The sequence below is a fragment of the Sinohyriopsis cumingii genome, chromosome 15 (assembly GCF_028554795.1).
Source record: "Sinohyriopsis cumingii isolate HCF-2022 chromosome 15, ASM2855479v2, whole genome shotgun sequence".
Taxonomy (NCBI): Eukaryota; Metazoa; Mollusca; class Bivalvia; order Unionida; family Unionidae; genus Sinohyriopsis; species Sinohyriopsis cumingii.
Window position 1 is genome coordinate 11,792,637 of NC_142975.1, and position 25,338 is coordinate 11,817,974.

Consider the following 25,338-nt stretch of genomic DNA (forward strand, 5'->3'; position numbering starts at 1 on the left):
TGACAGGTGTGGTATCATGGTAACACACTACTGCTACTAATACTACATGTGAAATATTACTACTAATAATGCTATTCGGTTCACAGAACATACATTTGTTATGAACAAAGTTTGAGAACTAAACCTGCCTTCAGAGGTCACCTGTCTACAAAGGACACTTTTGCCTTTTCCCATGTGTGGCTGCAGTAGACAGGTTTGACTAATTGATAATCGATAAACTCCCAAAACTAAAATACTCCACTCACACAATAAGCTTAAATGTTCTGACATTTTTGTTGCAAGTAATTTTATTTGTCCCAATGGTTTTTGGGCATAAAATTTGTTGTGAGAAATATATCCACTTAAAGAGGACTACATTGTGCTGACTTTATCTCTTGCAGTCAATGTAGAGCAAAACTTGCCAGAGATCAACCTACAATTTCGTTCTGGAGGCTACAACATTTTCATTTATTCAATACTTACCAGCCTTTATTGCACTGCCATCTCTTTTCCTTGTTGTTATTGTTGTAGTGTTTAACACTATGTTTCGACACAAGATAGGCTATACATGGCAGTCAGTATAAATGGTAGAGGAAGAACATGGGAAAAACCCCAAAAGAAAAATTGACCCTCAAGAAGTTATGGGCAAGCTTTCTTACATATCACATTAGCCGAATCCGAGACTCAAACCAATGCAGGCAGAGGTAAGATGCCAACGATCCATAACAGTGAGTGCTTTAGATGACTCAGCCACTTGAGGCCCCTCTTTTCCTTGTACTAGTCCTAATGTTGTTGTTGTTGTTGTTGTTGTTGTGGGGTTTAACGCCATTTTTCAGCACACGATAGGCTATACATGGCGGCCAGTATTAATGGTGGAGGAAGAACCCGGGAAAACCCCGGAAAGAACCACCGACCCACGAGAAGCTACTGGCAAGCTTTCTCACATACCCACATTGGCTGAATCTTAGACTCGAACCGCCGCAGACAGAGGTGAGATGGCAGTGATCCGTAACGAAGAGCGCTTTAGACCACTCGGCCACTCGGGGCCCCAGTCCTAATGTAAGGTGAATATTGGAAGAGCAGAACAAAAGCCAGACTGGGATTTATTATTTGTTCTAGACTTCCAATTACTTTGTTTTGGCTTTTTGTTGGCTTAATGGCACTGTTAACACAGTAATGGCCATACCATGCTGAGGAAATTGAGGTAACTGCTTGTCCCAATGATACACAGAGGCAATCAACCTAGGATGGCATAACTGAGCTACTTCTGCTCCCGCTCTGATTACTACATGCCAATGATACACAGAGGCAATCAACCTAGGATGGCATAACTGAGCTACTTCTGCTCCCACTCTGATTACTACATGGGTGAATACTAAAGCATCATGGTAGATCTGAGATCAATACATAATAAATGTAACGTCTGACAAGTTCTGAATATCATTTAAAAGCTGCCAGAAATGCAAGACAGATTTAGTCACAGTTACTTTTACCTCTGACCTTTAGACCCCAAAATTGATACTTATAAGTGCAAACAATGCAAAATGTTTGTTACATGTGAATAACGAAGAACTTAAGTTACTGTGAGGAAAGATATTTTCATCTTTCAGTGACAGTGACTTGCAAGATTAACCTCAAAATATATCCTACCATAATTGTAAGCCATCCACAGAATTTGGTAAATGTAGATGGTGAAGTAAAAGTTAGAAACAATTTTTCTTCCGTCTGTCCCTGTAATCTTGACATTTTACTATTTGGTCTCACAACTGATATGGTTCTTTCTAACGACATGTGCAAGCCCTTCAAAATGCCTGAAAACCATTAATGGTGGAAAACTTGTAATATTGTGTGGAAACCAGTTTTGTTCTTTACAACATTGTGACCCTGACAATTTACCTTTTCATTCAGAAATCATTAGGTTTCTTGCTGAACCCAAATACATGCTGCTTACTAAGTGTGGGAACTGTAGATCATTAAGAACTTGAGTCATTGTGTAGAAAACAATTTTTTTCTTGCAATCACTGGGATCTTTATCTTTGATCTTTTTACCCCAAACTTTGATAAAGAGTTCTAGATGGTTGAGAAACCAAGTTATTGTTAGGAAACAAAATTGGCAACAAAGACATGGCCACATGGCTAGACACGATGCTGACATAAAACTTTTCACCTGTGTATAAAATGAAATATTCAGTTTTAACAATTACAATTTCAGTCATGTGAAAATATGAGACCTTGATGAATAATTTGTGATTTACAACCTGTTATAAACTGGCTGTGCAAGACCTGTTGTGGAAAATGGATGTGACCTCAATAATGAAACAATTACTTGTCACCCTACATATTTTGTATGTGTATTTGACAAGGCATGGAAATTTAAGCATGTTTCAATGTTCATTCATCTGCTATTTTATCGACACTAAGTAACAGAATAGTCTCTGTCATATTTTTCATGTAATGTAATAATTTCCCTCATATTTCCGTGTAATGTAATAATTCTCTCACATTTCCATGTAATGTAATAATTTCCCTCATATTTCCATGTAATGTAATAATTTCACTCACATTTCCATGTAATGTAATAATTTCTCTCATATTTCCATGTAATGTAATAATTTCACTCACATTTCCATGTAATGTAATAATTTCACTCATATTTTTCATGTAATATAATAATTTCAATCCTATTTTCCATGTAATGTAATAATGACTCTTACTTGGAGATAATTATTTGCTTAAGTGTAATTATAAAAGAAAATACAAAACAACCTATATAACTTTTATAATTTTATATATCTTTAATAATTTTGGACTGCTTGGTAAAAATATAATATTTTTTAAAGAAGTTCAATATATTTTACAAGCAATCGTTGTAAACACAGGCAAGAAATTCTAGCATCAGGGTACACATTTTAGAAAACTAATAATATTGTTGGTAGTTTTGATTTCATTAAAGCAACTGACAGCTGAAGAAAGGTGATATTGAAAACTTGAATATAGTACCTTAAAATTGTTGATGTAACTGATTGTGAATATGTGATATTGCATTCACAAGTAAGATAAAAACCGAATTTTGCTATACAAAATTTTAACGGAACTTACTGCTGGCTCCACTTCTTGCATGGCAGAGTTTCCTTTTGACAAGAAAGACAGCAATAACAACTACAGTGGCACAAATCACTACCACCACAACCCTGAAAACACATACAAGATAACCCTAAGGAAAAGTAAGTCATTTAAAGGTGACAAATCCCACAAATTTCCACTTTTACGTTACTAAGCTACAGTGCAGTAATTTATTTACTTAATATGCTTTTTATTACATACAGGAAAATAAAACTATTCAATGTGAAATTTCTAAATATCAACAGACAAAATATGTACAATGTTTGGTTGAAATAACTTAATGGTTTGAGAATTGTTCTCCCAAAAGAAAAAATGTTTATGGACAGTGTGTATTTATGTATGATGGATGATCTCCTTTAGCACATTGCAGGATCTATGATGTGAACTAAAAGTTAACAAAAATAAATACAAAAAAGTTTCTGAACATGTTTATCAGTACAATGCTTTAAATGATACATCAGCACAATACTGACTACCAATTGAGTACCAATTAAAAGTAAAGTTCTAAAATGCCAAGGACATGAAAAAGTAAGAGTATGTATGTATGTACATAAGAATATATACACACACACGTATATATATTTATATATACACACATACATTCACACACACACACACACACACACATATATTTAATATACACACATACATTCACAAACACACACACATATATATTTATATATACACACATACATTTACACACACACACACACACACACACACATATATATTTATATATACACACATACATTCACACAAACACACACATATATATATTTATATATACACACATACATTCACACACACACACACACACACACACACACACACACACACATATATATATATATATATATAGAGAGAGAGAGAGAGAGAGAGAGAGAGAGAAATAATTTTGTTGTTGTGGTGTTTAACGCCATTTATCAGCAAACGATAGGCTATACATGGCAGCCAGTATTATTAGTGGAGGAAGAACCCTGGAAAACCCTGGGAAGAACCACCGACCCACGAGAAGCTACTAGCAAGTTATCTCAAATACCCAAATTGGCAGAATTCTAGACTCGAACCCACGCAGACAGAGGTGAGATGGCAGTGATCTGTAACAGAGAGCACTTTAGACCACTCCTGGCCCCCATATATATAATGTCTATGTATGTATGTATGTATGTATGTATGTACGTATGTACATATGTATTTATGTACATATGGATGTATGTGCGTGTGTGTGTATGCATGGGTGGATGGGTGGATGTATTAGGGCTTAAAATCAACACCATAATGGATATATGGAGGCTATTAGAAGTAAAGCTCTAAGACTGACAATATAAAAATGCCAGACAGACATAGAGATTACTTTATCTCTCCTCTCCCATGATATACCAAGATGATCAAGCCTCAAGAATATGAAGTCATCTTTATCAACTATCCCACCAAAATGTCTTCTAGGAAAGATGATAATCTGTTATCTTCATCACCCACCCCACGAGAAACAGAATGAGTTCTCACAGCTTTCAAATACATGTATCGGGAGCTCACAGTTACAGAGTACATGTATCGGGAGCTCACAGTTACGGAGTACATGTATTGGGAGCTCACAGTTACAGAGTACATGTATCAGGAGCTCATAGTTACAGAGTACATGTATTGGGAGCTCACAGTTACAGAGTACATGTATTGGGAGCTCACAGTTACAGAGTACATGTATTGGGAGCTCATAGTTACAGAGTACATGTATTGGGACCTCATAGTTAGAGTACATGTACTGGGAGCTCACAGTTACAGAGTACATGTACTGGGACCTCATGGTTACAGAGTACATGCATTGGGACCTCATAGTTACAGAGTACATGTATTGGGACCTCATAGTTACAGAGTACATGTATTGGGAGATCATAGTTACAGAGTACATGTATTGGGACCTCATAGTTACAGAGTACATGTATTGGGACCTCATAGTTACAGAGTACATGTATTGGGACCTCATAGTTACAGAGTACATGTATTGGGAGCTCATAGTTACAGAGTACATGCATTGGGAGCTCATAGTTACAGAGTACATGTATTGGGACCTCACAGTTACTGAGTACATGTATTGGGACCTCTTAGTTACAGAGTACATGTATTGGGGCCTCATAATTACAGAGTACATGTATTGGGGCCTCATAATTACAGAGTACATGTATTGGGACCTCACAGTTACAGAGTACATGTATTGGGACCTCACAGTTACAGAGTACATGTATTGGGACCTCATAGTTACAGAGTACATGTATTGGGAGCTCATAGTTACAGAGTACATGTATTGGGAGCTCATAGTTATGGAGTACATGTATTGGGAGCTCACAGTTACAGAGTACATGTATCAGGAGCTCATAGTTACAGAGTACATGTATTGGGAGCTCATAGTTACAGAGTACATGTATTGGGAGCTCACAGTTACAGACAACATGTATTGGGAGCTCATAGTTACAGAGTACATGTATTGGGACCTCATAGTTACAGAGTACATGTATTGGGACCTCATAGTTACAGAGTACATGTATTGGGAGCTCATAGTTACAGAGTACATGTATTGGGACCTCATAGTTACAGAGTACATGTATTGGGACCTCACAGTTACAGAGTACATGTATTGGGACCTCTTAGTTACAGAGTACATGTATTGGGAGCTCATAATTACAGAGTACATGTATTGGGGCCTCATAATTACAGAGTACATGTATTGGGACCTCACAGTTACAGAGTACATGTATTGGGACCTCACAGTTGCAGAGTACATGTATTGGGACCTCATAGTTACAGAGTACATGTATTGGGAGCTCGTAGTTACAGAGTACATGTATTGGGACCTCACAGTTACAGAGAACATGTATTTAAGGCACTGACAGATATATGGAGTTTGCTCCAGAAATAAAGAACAAATGTAGAAGGATGATGGACAAATAGACAAAACAATCAGAAAAACTTAACAGAAGAGTAGTGAATACTAAATGATACATCACTAATCTAATCTGTCATAAATTAAAATATCTTTAACAGTTTTGGAGTTTTGGAAATTAGTGTTAATTATGATTACACAAATAAGCAAAACCATTGAAACTACTGACCAACTAGGCATTATAAAAAGTCTTCTGAAGAAAATACCATTTTGATATGACCAACTAATCAAGAGAAACAGCAATAACAAGATTTTTATGATCGATGGTTAATTTTGCAGACAAATTGGAAATAACGTCAACAAATATTTATTTAGGACTAACTAGGCATCACAAGAAGTCATCTGGTCAAACTGCTTTCAACATAACATTCCATTCAGAAGGACTAGTGATAGAAAATAAATTCAAAATGGCTGCCAAGGTGGCAATATCTGACTTCTGAATGGCACCATTCCACTGAAGACAAATAAGACATCAAAATAAGAAATGTAGAAAAAAAGCCCATGTTGATATGACCATCCATTCAGGACCAGTAGCAATAACCTGGTTTTCAAGGTGGCCGCCAAACTGTATGTCCAAGTGGCATGATTTTCATTGATGACCAACTAGACAATGGGATGAATGCAATTTATAGCTTCAGGACATGAAGGCAGAACAACTGACTGTCATGTAGCATGCAAAATCATTCAGAAATGAGAAAAATGGATTATATTTGTTTACCCACAAAAGTATGGGTGAATCCAGTGTAGACTCGGCACCCACACCCATGAGGAGGTTCTGCTCAGGTTAAATGGGTCTGTTGGTTGCCTTGGCCACAGCTTCTATTGGTCTGCAGCAAGACCCCAGACATGGAAACTGAAATGTTGGCTGTACATGTTGTTCTGGGTTTTATTCATGCCAGCCAATGGTTTCAACAATATCCTAATCCAAAATGTTGTATCTTAACATGAAGCTTGAAAATATCACTCTAACATCAAATTTAACGGAAATGTTTCTGGCCTACTGAGACGTTATAATCTACCAAGTGTATTATCCACTTCAGTCAAGAAGCTAAGGTTTAAAGAGGAGTTATATCCCTTTTCTCTAGCTTTTACTGGAAGAACAAGGCATTGTTGGGCCCCACACCTTATATCCGTGCATTTCAAATTGAGAGCATTGAAGGGTCTTGCATTGCTGCCTCTACTGACTTATCAACTGAGAGCAGGTGGTGAATGGTTCTTAGCCATACAACCTGGTAGCGTTATTTGTAGTACAGAACCATCCAATCTTAATTAAAGATAATAAAAACTCATTTAACCCTACATGCCGAAGCCTGGGCTATTAAAAACATGTTTTTTGACAGTAGCTTCAATGATCTGCTGGTCTAAACTTCTCTGTGCAAAGTCGAGTCAAAACCCACAAAAGATTCCATGTAGGAAAAAAGGTCAGTGATCTTGGGTTATTTATGTCAAGTTGGCCAGTAAGTCACTGCAACGCTTTATTAAGTGCTCAGGTAAATGGAGTAAAGTGCCTTGCCCAAGGACATGCATTAATGACCAATCCAGGCTGATTCAAATTCACACCCTTCCAGTCAAAGGTTTGATATGCTAGCCACTGTAGTTACCTTGCCATAATTGGTATATATCTTGCCACAATTGGTAGTTATCTTGCCACAATTGGTAGTTATCTTGCCACAATTGGTAGTTATCTTGCAACAACTGATAGTCATCTTGCCCCAAATGATATATTGCTATGCTTATAATAAAACTACTGTGAATTCACTTTTATTGTTGGGTTGAAATGTTTATGGTATTTAAGATTGCTACATGCTACAACTTTCAAAACCCAATGAATAATGATCCAGCTTTCAAGACAAATGAACCACTCTGAGAAGTATATTAATCAATCTTAAAACTGATGACATTATTACATTTTAAACCTGTGACTCCATAACCGATCTCACTTGCTCCTACATCATTTTTTACTCTTCTTTATCTTCTACCATGTCCTTTATCTTGGTATGCACCAAGCATCCTCGGTTACTTACACAATAATCACACCTGTCTGAATGGGGGTATTATTCTTAGTTTCTGGCAATAATGCTGTTGTTGTCCTGGTGTTAGTCTCCTCAGTTGTACTGTTTGGTAAATAACCTGAAACATTTTGAGAAGAATTATGCTGATAGCTGACTCAACTTGTCAGACAGCCAATTATCTAAGTCAACTCTACATGTGTGTCCATCAACTTTGCATCCTGAACATTCAACTCTGCTTGACTAAAAGACAAAATACCTGTCAAACAGCAACCAATGCTTGTATAACAGTCAAGTCTGCATGTCTAAATGACAAAACTGCCTGTCAAACAGCAACCAATGCTTGTATAACAGTCAATTCTGCATGTCTATATGACAAAACTGCCTGTCAAACAGCAACCAATGCTTGTATAACAGTCAATTCTGCATGTCTAAATGACAAAACTGCCTGTCAAACAGCAACCAATGCTTGTATAACAGTCAATTCTGCATGTCTAAATGACAAAACTGCCTGTCAAACAGCAACCAATGCTTGTATAACAGTCAATTCTGCATGTCTATATGACAAAACTGCCTGTCAAACAGCAACCAATGCTTGTATAACAGTCAATTCTGCATGTCTATATGACAAAACTGCCTGTCAAACAGCAACCAATGCTTGTATAACAGTCAATTCTGCATGTCTAAATGACAAAACTGCCTGTCAAACAGCAACCAATGCTTGTATAACAGTCAATTCTGCATGTCTATATGACAAAACTGCCTGTCAAACAGCAACCAATGCTTGTATAACAGTCAATTCTGCATGTCTAAATGACAAAACTGCCTGTCAAACAGCCAACTTTGCATCACAACAATCAACCTTATTAAGATGTTAGTATCAGATATATAGGAATTAAATGCTAACATCTCAACATTGCTTTCTTACATTCTTTTATAAATAGGATTGCCTTTTCCAGCATGTCCAGTGCGGGGCATTCATTCAGATTATCATATGATGTGACTTTGGATACAATGTTGCATTTCAAAACATTTATTTAAGAAATAATTGGAAGTTTGACTGATTCCTTTAACATGTTGCTGGTAAAAACAAATATTTTGTTGCTGTCAACAACAATAAACAGTAAACCACTCACAAAATCTAACACAGGTATATTATTTCAATCTAATACACTTTCAAAACATTTGTAAATTGAGAAAAAGCAAACAATTCCCTGCAGCACTGCATCAAAGGGAGATTCATAATGTCATAACAGCATAAAAGTTCCTGACAGTATGTGATAGCTGACTGCTGCAAATATTGATGTTTGAAAACTCAAAAAGCACTTAAAATCTGACAATTCATCAGATCGTTATTTCAACAAGAATTATCAGAGACACAGGCTTGCTGGTGCTTGTTTGAAGCAAGGAGACCATGCCTTGATGTGGAGATTGGTCCTGGCTGACAAACTTTTAGACTGTTGTCAGCCTGCAAGCAACAATATGATTAATGCAAGAGAAGGTCACTGTAACAAACCTTGATTCTGTGCGGTTCTAAATGAGGTACACAACATCCTGACCAAGTTCTACCAATAATGCATACTGACAGCCAGAGCTGTGCTATTTTTCACAGGGGTTTAACTGTAAATAGCAGTCATTAGGTAGACTATTGTAGGCTAAAATGACCTAATTTCCCTTGGGAATATACCATATTTACAGCTTGAGAACTGCTGGGATAACAAAACTTTAAGAGTTGAGTTAACCTATATATAACAAAAATTATAAGTGTCAGAAAAGTAGGTAACTGTGACCTACTGGGGTGGTTCAGAATGCAATATGAAACACCCCGACCATGTTATAAAAACATGCAACACATACAGCTTGAGATCCGATGGGAAGACAAAACTTTAAGAGTTGAGTTAACCTATATATAACAAAAATTATAAGTATCAGAAAAGTAGGTAACTGTGACCTACTGGGGTGGTTCAGAATGTAATATGAAACACTCTGAACATGTTATAAAAACATGCTACACATACAGCTTGAGATCTGATGGGAAGACAAAACTTTCACAAGAAAGCTGGACAGTTAATAAGTTGCTGTTGTTGTTGTTGTAGGGTTTAACACCATTTTTCAGCACAAGATAGGCTATACATGGCGGCCAGTATAACTGTTGGAGAAAGTACCCTGGAAACCCTGGGAAGAACCATGAGAAGCTACTGGCAGACTCGAACTCAGGCTGACAGAGGTGAGATGGTCCGTAACGGTGAGCGCTTTAGACCACTTGACCACTCGGGTCCCCGAACAGTTAATAAGAAAATAATTTGTGCAAAGAAACAGGTCACTGTGACCTACTTTCCCCAACTTAAGTGACTGACCATTTATTTTTGTAAGTTCAGTAAAGTAGTAAAACTATGATAAGTGAAGTGACTTTGTATAAGCTTAAGGTGAATCCCACTTATATGCTATTCTAATTAAGGACTCATTCTGGCCTTGCCATGTTTTTATAAATGCTGAAATGTATGTTTATTTGTTAAAATGCTATTTGTTGGAGAAAATCATAGAGTGTCAGGTTTCCATTTCTCTCTCTCTCTCTGTGCCCAATATTAACATTTTTCATCAAAACCACATTTATTATTGAGCTTTTGTGAAGATTTTCTATGCTTTCTTTTCCAATATAAACAGCTACAACTTAAAATACACTGTCCTCATAATCGCAGTAAACTACGATTAGTTTGCAATTTATTTTACACAAGACGCTCTATGAAATGTCAAAAAAATAAATGCCATCAAGTAAATCAAAATAAAATAATTTATTTAATTGACAGGTGTGAAAGGAAGAAATTCAAAAGGGATGGACCAAACAGGATGCTTAAAACTGTAATGAAAAATAAAACAAAACTACTATAGAGTGGTGCAGGATGTCTTCAAACAAATTACATGAAAATACAAAGACTTAAGCTGAATTAAAGGAAAATTTCTAAATCTAGACAATAGGACACTGAGGAGCTAACAATGTCAGGGTACGGTTAAAGTTTTCTGGTACCTCATCCAGGCGAATATTGCATGACCTTAAAAGAGTGAATTGACTGATGCATTCCCACAATGACTATGTTTTATGACATACAATTTGCACCATGTTACAAAGTTTGATATCTGATTCACAAGAAAAATATTGTGACTACTATGTCAGGCATTGTGACTATTATGTCAGGCTTTCAGAATTTTCTTCACATGCCAAATACTTTTACCATAATAGTTATAAGACAAGAAGACTAAAGTAAAGAGAAAGCCTTCTGATGATTAACATACATTGATGAAAAGGAATGAGCAGAGAAAAACGGAAACTGCTGAACTGACACAAGAGAATAGTCATATCAGTTTGTGAGATTCCCACTCGATGGAATAGTAAAGATCAGTGTTATAAATCAACTCTCCACCTTAAGATAATGCCGTATCAAAATTCAATTTACGTCATGTGGTCTGGATGAAAATGCGAGTTGAAATCTTTTTTACATAGAGCTCAGTACTATTTACTTCCATTTTAAAAGATTTTTTATCTCCCCGAAAACCCATACACAAAGTCATCAAGTTTAGTATCTTTCCGCTATACCACAGTTCAGAACATGCTGTAGTTCATGTTGCTCTACAGTTTGGTACATACGGTGATCAGAAGTTATGGACCCCAACTACCATGTTTTTACGGAGGTAGAGTGGTAATTGGACAAGTGCATCTGAAAAAGGCAAGCAGCATTATTTTCCTGTATACCTTTGTGACCATTATACAGAGAAAGGTGCAACAGCTGGTTTGCAATTTTGTGGGTGTGCATGGTACATAATGTCATGGTGTATCAATCGTCAGCTTAGACTTGAATTTTAAGAAGTGACTTCTCTTTATTGGACAGAAAAGGAAGTGACAGCAAGGGAAGAAATGTAATAAATATATATATATATATATATATATATGCAGTGCATTCATATTTGAAAGTGTGTTATGTTTGTATGGAAAGGTGTATGTAATGTATTCTGGCCATATGACTATAAAAGAGTACACCAGTAACTACAATGTACTTAAATTTACTTGACAGTAATACCTAGATCGGAGTATAAATAAGTACAAAATTCCTCATGAAATGCCAGAAAAACAATTCTTTTTTTACCATGTTTCTCAAATTTCACAAGAAAATGGCACTTGAAAATATTTCTAACCTAGTTTGAAACAACCACTATAACATATTCATGTGAGCACATGCACATGTGTCTTCATATTATAATGTTCTATTCAATCAATGACATTACAGATCAGGAAGATAAACTTTTCAACTGATTTTCAGAGAGTTAATTCAAACTTAAATGTGAATCTTTTGGTGAAATTTTAAAAAAATTGGAAAAATGGAACTGATTCTTCTTGTGGCAGCTGATCAACTATTTATACCTATCTAATTACAATGATGTAATCTAGGTACTGATTAACTATTTATATATATCTGTAATTACAATGATGTAATCTAGGTACTGATTAACTATTTATACATATCTGTAATTACAATGATGTAATCTAGTACTGATTAACTATTTATACCTATCTGTAATTACAATGATGTAATCTAGGTACTGATTAACTATTTATACCTAATTGTAATTATAATGATGTAATCTAGTACTGATTAACTATTTATACCTATCTGTAATTACAATGATGTAATCTAGTACTGATTAACTGTTTATACCTATCTGTAATTACAATGATGTAATCTAGGTACTGATTAACTATTTATACATATCTGTAATTACAATGATGTAATCTAGGTACTGATTAACTATTTATACCTATTTGTAATTACAATGATGTAATCTAGTACTGATTAACTATTTATACCTATCTGTAATTACAATGATGTAATCTAGGTACTGATTAACTATTTATACCTAATTGTAATTATAATGATGTAATCTAGTACTGATTAACTATTTATACCTATCTGTAATTACAATGATGTAATCTAGTACTGATTAACTATTTATACCTATCTGTAATTACAATGATGTAATCTAGGTACTGATTAACTATTTATACCTATCTGTAATTACAATGATGTAATCTAGGTACTGATTAACTATTTATACCTAATTGTAATTATAATGATGTAATCTAGTACTGATTAACTATTTATACCTATCTGTAATTACAATGATGTAATCTAGTACTGATTAACTATTTATACCTATCTGTAATTACAATGATGTAACAAAGGTACTGATTAACTATTTATACCTATTTGTAATTACAATGATACAATCTAGGTACTCCATTCAAATAGAACTAATTACACCATATTGTTTCTAATGTGCTCATGTGAGGGCATATGGCCAAAATACATCAAATAGAGACCAAGGACATATAAACCTTAAGTAAGGGATGGGCCATTTAATAATATTTAAACTTTGAAATCTAATTGAATTGTTTGCTGATAAAACATAACCACAGCTATTCAATGATGATGAACTAACTGAAGACTTAAAGTGGATATAAGAATGAACCAGAGCCTTCTTTCCAAATGACTGCTCTGGTGGCCTAGTGGTGAGAGCATCAGCCTTGGATGTGGGAGGTCACAAGTTTAAACTCCAGTTGAGTAATACCAAAGACTTACAAAAATGGTACTAACAGTTGCCTCACTAGGCACTCAGCATTAAAAGGTTAGTGTTTGGACTGGTCGGCCTGGTATCAGGATAATGTGACTGGGTGGGGCATCATACATGTTTGAGGAAGAATGCCCCAGTGCCGGACATCACTATAAAAACTGCCACACTGCAGACATGACAGCAAGACAATTACTTGTAAAAGCTTGCACATGACCACATATAAAGGTTGAGTATTGGAACATTACTATTTTGAGTTCGTCCATCTAGTCAACAAGGACCATTTTAGTCATACATTTTATCATGGGAACAATGTGGATGTGGCTGAAGAGGTCAATGTGCATCTCAAATGTTCTATGGCAGCATGGACAGTGGATGGCAGCAATGGGGTGATTGGTTCGGGATTTCCTGACCTACCTCTTTTGTTCTGCTGTGGCTGTCCTGTTGGCCTTGCAAGCTGCAGCACCCATACGTATGGAGAAGCACCACAAGCCAAAATTGGGCAGTCTGCTCCCACATGTCATAACTATGCCAAAGTTCTTCAATAATGTCTGCAGAGTGTCCTTGTATCATTTTCTCTGGCCTCCGTTGGTGCATTTTCCTTGTTCAAGCTTGCCATAAAAGAGGTTTTTTAGAAACATGGTTCTGGTATACCAGCTACATGGTCTGCCCATCACAACTGTGATGCAGTACTAATGTTTTGTACACCTTCAGCTTTGTAGACCAATGCTTCTTCTTTTCGCTGGCCTCTGCAATCCTAGCATTAATTTCATCATCGATTATGGGTTTCTGGGACTGTGCTGCCAAGATAGGTGAACCTGTTCACTACATTTAATTTGTGGCCATTGACTGTGATACTTTACTGTTATGTTTGGCTGAACATACAGTTTTCCTTGGGCTGACTGATACATTACTTCAGCCTTCTTTGTGTTGACTGTAAGGACAAAATTTGTGCAAGCATCAGAGAACTTGTCTACACTGCATTGCATATCAGCTTCAGAGCCAGCTTTGAGGGCACAGTCACCAGAAAATAGAAAGTGTCTGATGATGTCTGTAGTGACCTTAGTTTTTGCTTGAAGCTGCCCGAGGTTGAACAGTTTGCCACCAGTTCAGTATTCCCAAGCCACCATTTCTGAAGGCATCAGTGAGTATGGCTAAGAACATGAGACTGAAAAGTCTTTGTGCCAGTACACAGCCTTGCTTCACTCCATTCAAGATAGGAAAGGGCTCATATGTCTCACCATTGTCCCAGACTCTAGCTTCCATACCGTCATGGAATTGTTGTACCATAGATGATAAATTTCCTTGGGCACATGTACTTGGCCATGATCTTCCAGTGGCCCTCTATACTTACAGTGTCGAAGGCCTTTTCAACATAGGTGGAGAATAGGTCAGCATTCTGCTCCAGACTCTTCTCTTGCCTAGCAGCGAACTCCACGTTGATGATTCCATGTGCCTTCTGGAATCCACACTGGCACTCTGGTAGGAGTAAATTTACTTTTAATATTTATAAAGTAGATGCTAAAACAAATCAATTCTCAAAAAGTTACCTGTTGCACAGGACCACCTGACTGCCTAATCACCAAAGAATTGCTTATGGTAACTATGAAGTGGAGGCTACCACAGAAGAATGCATAGAAAACTTACCTGTACATATCTCAGGCAGGCTGACTTCATGCACATAAAAATACATACAAGTATCACTAGCAATATTCATGAAATGGCTGCTATAATATCAACTGTAAGACAATGTTACCGTAGTTATGGCCAAATGAGGGCCTGTACAGGTAAAATAAGTAGAGCATCATATAACTATAAAGTAAATGCTTTACAAGATTAATACAGAAAAGTTACCAATACAATACAGCAATATCACACTAGCTTTCTATATCACAAACCAGATGTGCACCTATTTAAATAAGTTATGGCAATGTGAGGGAACTACAACTAAGCAGATACTATCAAGGGCAACTGAGCATTTGAGGATGGCAAAGTGATCACACTGAAAAGCCAGAAACGTTTTCACTGAAGAACAAAAAGAAAAGAAAAGATGAAAATTTATAGATGGAGTATACCTTCTTTGAAGACAACAATTCCTCAAACTTGCTTAAGACAGAAAATTTCCAAAATGCTTATATGAGGATTGTCTGTTGAGAGCATGCTACTTGGTGCAAGTTGTAACTGAGTTTTCATGGTGCCAATCCCTGTACCAAGGCTAGTTCACTATCTGACACCTTGGTGGGCAGATAGCTTGGCAAATAACCAGTATATGGGTGAAAACCTCACATTAGGTGATTTGAAAGAGTTATTTCCCCATGCCTACATCAGCTGTAGGCAGAATGTTGTTGCTGTTGTTGTAGGTTTTAATGCCATTTTTCAGCACAAGATAGGCTATACATGGCGGCCAGTATAAATGGTGGAGGAAGAACCCCAAAAAGCCTGGAAATAACCACTGACCCAGGAGAAGCTACTGGCAAGCTTTCTCATGTACCCACACTGGCCGAGCCCAAGACACGAACCTATGCAGACAGAGATGAGACAGCAATGATCCATAATGGTGAGTGCTTTAGGCCACTTGGCCACTCAGGGGCCCCATAGACAGAAAGATGATCATTGAAGGGAGCACTCACCAGTTATTATGTACTTTTGAGAGAGTGACGTATGTAAGGTGAAGTTGTTTGCATTTAACACATTAACCCCTAGCGACGACTTTATGGGACAGGAGGTAGTAGCCTACTGACAAGCTCTGTAGCGTCATGGTCATGCATGATACACTAAAGTGGGTGGTATTATAGAAAGATAGACTGATGTTGCTCTACAATGATACCAAATAATCTGGAATATCTAGTTGCAATACAAAATACAGATTAAAAAACCTCATTTTTTTTGGACCAGACTTATTTTTACCCAAAATTCGCCATTGGTCGGAATCCGATTTTGTGTCTGGATTTTAGACTTTTTGGTCTCAGATCTAAGTCAAACTGGTATGAACTGCAAACAGACAGATGAGACTTTGCAAAAAGTAGGATAAGATGGGCATTTGGGATAAAGAGTGGTCTCCATACAAAAATACTGGCTCCGTTTAACAAAGAAAATAAAAGATCCATCTTTTACCCTTATGCTCATGCACATCAAATAGCCAATGAAAAACGATGTTTCTAACAAAGCTAGGAAGTATGTTATTGAAAGATGACCGGGAATTTTTTGTGTTTTTGAGTCTATTCAGAAATAGCTTTTAAAATGTGTTTCCTACTCGATTTTCAGGTGAAAATGACAAAAAGCTCCAGGGGTTAATGTGTTAAAACATGCACAATGGACATACCTCTATGGTACATTAATGTAATGTGGATATTTCTTTGGATATTGTACTTTTGGAAATTGTACATGATCTAAGCACACTGCCAACAAAAATGACTGCTCCCTTGTGCTAAAAAATCAGCCAGAATTAGTGTGAAGTACACTATCCCTAGAAGCTATTAAAATAGGGAAAATGAATTTTGCCAGACTAGATAATACCTGCTTCTGAAAGTGAAATGAATGAATTACCAGATATATAAAATGTAAAATGGTTATCAGCTCTTTTTTATACAATTTACCTCTGAAGTTCAGGAAGTGAAAATGACCAAGTGGAGCTAGCACAGCTGGAGTAAGGCCAAGCTGTATACTCTATAACCATTATTACAAACATCAATCATACACCAAAATAAAGGGAATTAATGGTTCTTTGAATTATACCTAAGATTTACAATGTCCTTTATAAACAGCCAGTATAACCAGTTAGGAAAGCCAGGGAAATTCTTTATCTTTAAAATTCTAACCCTATGCAAAGTACGAAACTATAGTGTGCCACCAAAGTTAATTTGCACAGAGGGTATATTAAAAAAAGGAAAGATTGTGGCTGTCTAAGGGATCCAACTAAATAACTGTACCTGTTGTTGTCACCCAAACAGTCCTATTTGGAGTTGATGGAGGAACTAGAACCTTTGATGACCTGAAAACAAAAATAAAGGAAATCTGCCACAAAACTTTGTAAAAATAGTTTGAAAGAGTTTAAGTTTTGTTTTAAAAACTGGAAGACAAAAAGGTAAAATTAAAATTCTTAAGATGACATTTGTAATACTTGAATGAAACAACTTTTGTAATAATCCCAGTCTACAGTTTCTTATTCTACATCTAAGTCCTGTTTAAAATGATTTATTTTCAGCATTTATCTATAGTACAAATCACATTCAATAATCAGGATTGAATAGACTTTTGCTAAAGAAAATTAGTGTTACATTTTTAAAGATCAATGTATTATTTCATTTAAAATGAGTAAATAAACATACATTACACCTGTGACTTGCACTATAAATACATCTTGCAGGATATTTCCTGAAAATCTCTGAATCTTATAAGTTTACAGAAACCCAACCCATTGTTAACGTCAAAAATGTTAGCTCCCTTTGATGCCTTCTGGTGTGTAGCAGGTAACATTTTCTCTGGAAGTTTTTCCAACAATATCACTGCATATATTCCGTTTTCTTTTCCATTATTAAATATATTATTTTCATGATAATCCCAGTCAGTATTAATTGGGATATGGCTAAAATGTTGAGGTGGGCTGAAACTGAAGCCATCTTACATAAAAAAACTTGCCAAAATGTTGTAGTGGGGGTTAGAAGTTGCCAAAATGTTGTAGTGGGGGACAGAAGTTGCCAAATGTTGTAGTGGGGGATGGAATTTGCCAAAATGTTGTAGTGGGGGATGGAATTTGTCAAAATGTTGTAGTGGGCGATGGAATTTGCCAAAAGGTTGTAGTGGGGGATGGAATTTGCCAAAATGTTGTAATGGTGGGGGATGGAATTTTCGAAAATGTTGTAGTGGGGGATAGAAGTTGCTAAAATGTTGTAGTGGGGGATGGAATTTGCCAAAATGTTGTAGTGGGGGATAGAAGTTGCCAAAATGTTGTAGTGGGGGATGGAATTTGCCAAAATGTTGTAGTGGGGGATGGAATTTGCCAAAATGTGGTAATAGTGGGGGATAGAATTTGCTCAAATGTTTGTAATAGTATTGGATGCAATTCGTCAAAATGTTTTAATAGAGGGAGATGGGCTATTGATACAAATGGGCTTATGATTAGGTGAAATTGGTCTGTAGGGTATGCTTGGCCAAGGAAGATACCTGATGTCAAAGCAATGCCCTTCTTTTCCTGTCTAGAATCACAAACTGAATTAGTAGTATAGTAGTACACAAAAAAAACATTATCGCTTGCATTAATTTTCAGCTGACAAATTTATGGATGTGACATTGATAAAATTACCCCTCTCATCACATGAAAAATATGGAAAGCATATTTGATAAGATTTAAATATACAATGGATGAGAGAAATGAAAAAGTCAGATGACATGGATTCACTTTGTCAAGACTATGAGTAATAACATTAATAAGATGGATACTGTATATACTTGCTTATAAGTTGATGTTCTTTTACTGAAAATTCAGAGGTCCTCTTATAATTACAAATTTTTATAAAATGTATAAATCCAGGGATAATATTGGAAATGCTAGTTGTTTGCAGTACATTAAAATACTGTCTATTAAAATATTTTAAATTTTCGTGCCACTATTCCCATTCAGAAATGTATATATGGTATGAACTGTGTATATCCCTTTCATGACTATACGTTACACAATACTTGTATCTATATTTATTTTGATTTTAGTAGTTTAAAAAATATTACCAGTAAATTAAATACTATCCAATGAAAAGTGTGTCCATCACTGTTGTCTACTGGGAGTGTTTGATTGCAGGTATATTGTTTCCATTATCATGCAAGTCTGAATGACCTTTATTTATATTAATAGCTGTGTTTTGTTATGTAAACTCTCTTATGTAATATAAGCTTTGATTTAACTTGCATAAGTTAGATTTAATTCCCAAGTTTTTTGCCAGTGCACACAGCTCATTAAAGCCCCTGGCTTGTTAAGGTAGCACACACTGTTTTCTGGTTGGCAATCCTTTTGATTGAGCTGCAAATCAAGTACTTGTTCAGTGTCAAGGAGAGTTCTACAACTTCCTGTGCATGTTTGACCTTAATCCCACTGCTTGTAAAGGCAGCACCTTCTTTGTTTTCTCACTTGACAATCCTTTGACTGAGTGCTTGTAAAGGCAGCACCTTCTTTGTTTTCCCACTTGACAATCCTTTGATTGAGCCAAGAGCCTGATACTTGCTCAAAGCCCAGTAACAAATGGTCGTTATTTTAACTCCATGTGATTTTGCCACACAACAATAAGGATAAATACTTGGGCTTTGTAACAGATGACATTAAACAGTGACATTTATAGGATACTGTGAATCACAAAAATGTGGACTTCACTTTCATATTTTATTTGTAAGCTATGTGAAATCAACATAATGTGTTTTTGTGAATTGGATCATTCTGAACTACTATTTTAATACCAGTATGTGGCCAAATTCATTGATTATCATATCATTCAATAGATTTAAAATGTCTAGCATTGTGAACTATATGGATTTTAATACACAAAGATGGACAAATTATTGGTTATCAATTTATCTGTGACATATTCTACTCAATATTACAACTGTATACACAGAGGAATCTCAGTATTCTGGACTCTGTTTATCCAGAAACCTCACTATCTGGACATATTTCAAAGGGAACAGAATTTCTAAATGTTAATTTGCTCTGTTAATCCAGAAATTCATGTACTGGATCTGGAATTCAAAGTGTAATATTACTGTAAAACTTGCCTCAATAAACAAGAAATAATCTATTCAAAAATAAAAAATCTGAAGAATCATATATGAAAAAACAATAGTCAGATAACACATTCACCAAGACAAAAATGGAGATGTCATTTTATCAATCTCTGATCAAATTCTAGTGGCATGTTAAAGCTATAAATTAATCACATGATCATGTGTGTAGAAAAACTTCAAGATGGTGACCATATTATAACCAACAACTGTATAAAAAATGATGGGTTTTGCTATGCACTGACGGGGGGGGGGGGTAATAATTAAATAAACGCACTGGGATCAAATCTTCGATGCTTCTGACATTAAGTGTGCCATAAGCCTCCTTTTAAACCAACTATATGCAACAATTCAATGATGGCTATACAAATATAGTTGATTTATTTAAGCTTTGGACAGTATAGGGCATCATTTCAGAATAAAAAATAACATCAATAATTGGCTCATTAACAGAATTAAGAGTTATAAAAAAAATTATATAAAGATGACTGCATTTTATTAGTTCACCAAAATGCATTTGATTGTGAGACATCAATTTTTATTCATCATTCTTTTTACAATACATGTATTATGGTTACACCATCAAGCAAGTGTAGATGAGTAGAGAGATACTGGTCGGTATGAAATTTTTCGCCAGCAATTGTTAAACTTATATCTGTGTACAAGGGCATGTTAAAATAAAGTGAAATAAATACAAGTCAAAAGATGTATTTATTTCAACCATTAATGATACACATGCACAGCAAGCAAATCCATGTACATGTATATAATATGATGACAGTATACAATCAAAATATGCATGATTCAATTATCTTGACAACTTGTTATTCCAGGCATATTATTTAAATATTCAGTTTTTGCTTGTTTATTTTTCCAAAGTGCAACTCTAGCACTCTGGCTCACCAATGGTAAGTCATCCCTTCAGATGGATCTGACTTGCAAAATGCTCCCCGACTTATAAAATGGTCAAAGAGGAACTGCTTTTTTTTATAGCCATAAAATGCAAGGGAGAACTTATAGTCAAGTTACCTTGTAATCAAGTATGTATGGTACCTTCAGTAAGTTTCAAGACGACAATGAATTGACAATAAAAATGTACGCACAATTGCAATAAATAAAAAAATATAGCTGTTTCATTGAAATTAAAATCTGCACAGATATAAACATTGGTGGTGTTATCACATCAAGATCACCAACTTTGTATTTGAATATATGAGACACAAAAAGTACATTCTGACCCTGACATCCAAAGATAAAGGCATGATCATCAACTTTTGTATTTGAATATATGAGACAGAGAAAATATATGCTTACCATGTCATCAAAAGATATGGGGGTTGAACACAAAACACAAAAAGTACATTCTGACCCTGACTTCGAAAGATATAGGGGTTGAAGACAAAACACAAAAAGTACATTCTGACCCTGACTTCGAAAGATATAGGGGTTTGAAGACAAGACACATAAAAAGTAAATGCTGACCCTGTCATCCAAAGATATGGGGGTTGAAGACAAGACTCACAGAAAGTACATGCTGACCCTGTCATCCAAAGATATGGGGGCTGAAGACAAGACATACAAAAAGTACATGCTGACCCTGACATCCAAAGATATGGGGGTTGAAGACAAGACACACATAAAGTAAATGCTGACCCTGACATTCAAAGATATAGGGGTTGAAGATAAGACACACAGAAAGTACATGCTGACCCTGACATCAAAAGATATGGGGGTTGAAGACAAGATACACAGAAAGTACATGCTGACCCTGACATCCAAAGATATGGGGGTTGAAGATAAAACACAAAAAGTACATGCTGACCAGGACATCCAAAGATATGGGGGTTGAAGACAAGACACACATAAAGTAAATGCTAACCCTGACATCCAAAGATATGGGGGTTGAAGACAAAACACAGAAAGTACATTCTGACCCTGACATCCAAAGATATGGGGGTTGAAGACAAGACACACCGAATGTACATGCTGACCCTGTCATCCAAAGATATGGGGGTTGAAGACAAGACATACAAAAAGTACATGCTGAACCTGACATCCAAAGATATGGGGGTTGAAGACAAGACACACAGAAAGTAAATGCTGACCCTGTCATCCAAAGATATGGGGGTTGAAGACAAGACATACAAAAAGTACATGCTGACCCTGACATCCAAAGATATGTAGGTTGAAGACAAGACACACAAAAAGTACATGCTGACCCTGACATCCAAAGATATGGGGGCTGAAGACAAAACAAAAAGTACATGCTGACCCTGACATCCAAAGATATGAGGGTTGAAGACAAGACACACAGAAAGTGCATGCTTACCCTGGCATCCAAAGATATGGGGGATGAAGACAAGACCCACAAAAAGTAAATGCTTACCCTGACATCCAGAGACTTGTATTCACTAAACAGGCTTCACATCCCTCGTTCAGCTTGTAACTATACCAGGGACAGGCCTCACATGCTGAAATTTTTTACTTTAGAGTATAACTTTTTTTTTTATGGCTGTATGTTTCTTATATATTATTTTTTCTTCAATTCTTTCCAGTAAAATCCACCAAAAGTAAAGTATAATTATGAAAATGTGTTTACAATTGAATAAAAAACATGATACACTAATGCTGAACTATTTACAAGTGTCATGACAGCATGTCATACAATTCATTAGATGTTATGTAATGGCATTAACATTATCAAAGAGTTACACAAAGACATAAACATCACATGATAAGAAGAAAAAGAAGCTTAAATTTATGTTTATTTGACACGAAATTTATCAAATGTTGTGCAATTGTATCACATGCTGTATAAAACCACCTGTTGCATAATACAATATGTGACATGATATATATAATACAATGTGTCACCTGTTGCATAAAACAATATGCCACATGATGTACATTACCATGTGTCATCTGTTGCATAAAACAATATGCCACATAACATATAAGATCATGTCACTTGTTGCATAAAACAATATGCCACATGATGTATAATGTCATGTCAGCTGTTGCTTAAAATAATATGCCACATGATATATAATACAATGTGTCACCTGTTGCTTAAAACAATATGCCACATAATGTACATCACCATGTGTCACCTGTTGCATAAAACAATATGCCACATGATATATAATACCATGTGTAACCTGTTGCATAATACAAGATGCCACATGTTGTATAATATTATATACCACCTGTTGTTTGATACAATATGACACATGTATAATATCATCAGCAACCTAATGCTTAATACAATATGCCACATGTTATAAGCAGATCATAACATCTGATATTCTTTCACAAACCTCATGTATAATGAGCCCCATTGTATGATTCTCTATTAATTTTACATTTAAGTTTTCATTACAAAACAGTCTCTATAATGCTAGGCATTGACTATGGGTTGTCCTTGGGAAGGGTTTGAAAATTCAGTTAAAAAAAGGCTATAAAATGTTTGCATGTATTGACTGTCAATACAAAATACAAAGACTGTATGCTATTTGCTGACCAAATGGGTCTAAAAGGGATACATAATGTATGCTACTTGCAGGACAAGTGGGTCAGACAGGTACACAAACTATGCTATTTGCAGTTCAAATGGGTTTGAATGGGACACAGATTGTATGTTATTTTCAAGGCTATTGGAAGGTCAAATGGGTCTGACAGGTAACAGAGACTGGATGCTATTTGCTGTCCAAATTAGTCTTAAAGGAACACAGAATTGATGCTATTTTCAGGGCTATTTGCAGTAATTCCAAACTGGGTCTGACATGAACACAGAATGTATATCTGCAGGCCAAATGGGTCTGAAAAGGACAATGATTGTGTGCTATTTACAGTACAAATGGACTGAATGAGACATGGACTATATGCATTTTGCATGGCTATTTGCGGGACAAATGGGCCTGAAAAGGACATCAACAGCATGCTACTTCCAGGCCTACTGGGCCTGAAAAAGGACACCAACAGCATGCTACTTCCAGGCCTAATGGGCCTGAAAAGGACATCAACAGCATGCTATTTACAGGCCTAATGGGCTTGAAAAGGACATCAGTAGCATGCTATTTACAGGCCAAATGGGCCTGAAAAGGACATCAACAGCATGCTACTTCCAGGCCTAATGGGCCTGAAAAGGACATCAACAGCATGCTATTTACAGGCCTAATGGGCTTGAAAAGGACATCAACAGCATGCTATTTACAGGCCAAATGGGCCTGAAAAGGACATCAACAGCATGTTATTTCCAGGCCAAATACAACTGAAAAGGACATCAACAACATGCTATTTGCAGGCCAAATACAACTGAAAAGGACATCAACAGCATTCTATTTGCAGGCCAAATACAACTAAAAAGAACATCAACAGCATGCTATTTCCAGGCCTAATGGGCGTGAAAAGGACATCAACAGCATGTTATTTCCAGGCCAAATGGGCCTGAAAAGGACATCAACAGCATGTTATTTCCAGGCCAAATGGGCCTGAAAAGGACATCAACAGCATGTTATTTACAGGCCAAATACAACTAAAAAGGACATCAACAGCATGCTATTTACAGGCCAAATACAACTGAAAAGGACATCAACAGCATGCTATTTACAGGCCAAATACAACTAATAAGAACATCAACAGCATGTTATTTACAGGCCAAATACAACTAAAAAGGACATCAACAGCATGCTATTTACAGGCCAAATACAACTAAAAAGGACATCAACAGCATGCTATTTACAGGCCAAATACAACTAAAAAGGACATCAACAGCATGCTATTTACAGGCCAAATACAACTAAAAAGGACATCAACAGCATGCTATTTGCAGGCCAAATACAACTAATAAGAACATCAAAAGCATGCTATTTGCAGGCCAAATACAACTAAAAAGGACATCAACAG

General features: G+C 36.0%; 1 protein-coding gene across 2 annotated transcripts in view; it reads right to left on the reverse strand.

The window, feature by feature from the left end:
* Positions 1-25,338, reverse strand: part of LOC149781264 (uncharacterized) — a 111,283-nt gene that overhangs the window by 33,885 nt on the left and 52,060 nt on the right. For both annotated transcript variants that reach the window (XM_089935351.1, XM_089935350.1), the window contains exons 6-9: positions 22,820-22,904; positions 17,598-17,659; positions 8,065-8,170; positions 3,079-3,170 (exon numbers count right to left, since the gene is read on the reverse strand). In XM_089935351.1, the coding sequence (XP_089791477.1) occupies positions 3,079-3,170; positions 8,065-8,170; positions 17,598-17,659; positions 22,820-22,904 (345 nt within the window). The remainder of the gene's footprint in view (positions 1-3,078; positions 3,171-8,064; positions 8,171-17,597; positions 17,660-22,819; positions 22,905-25,338) is intronic.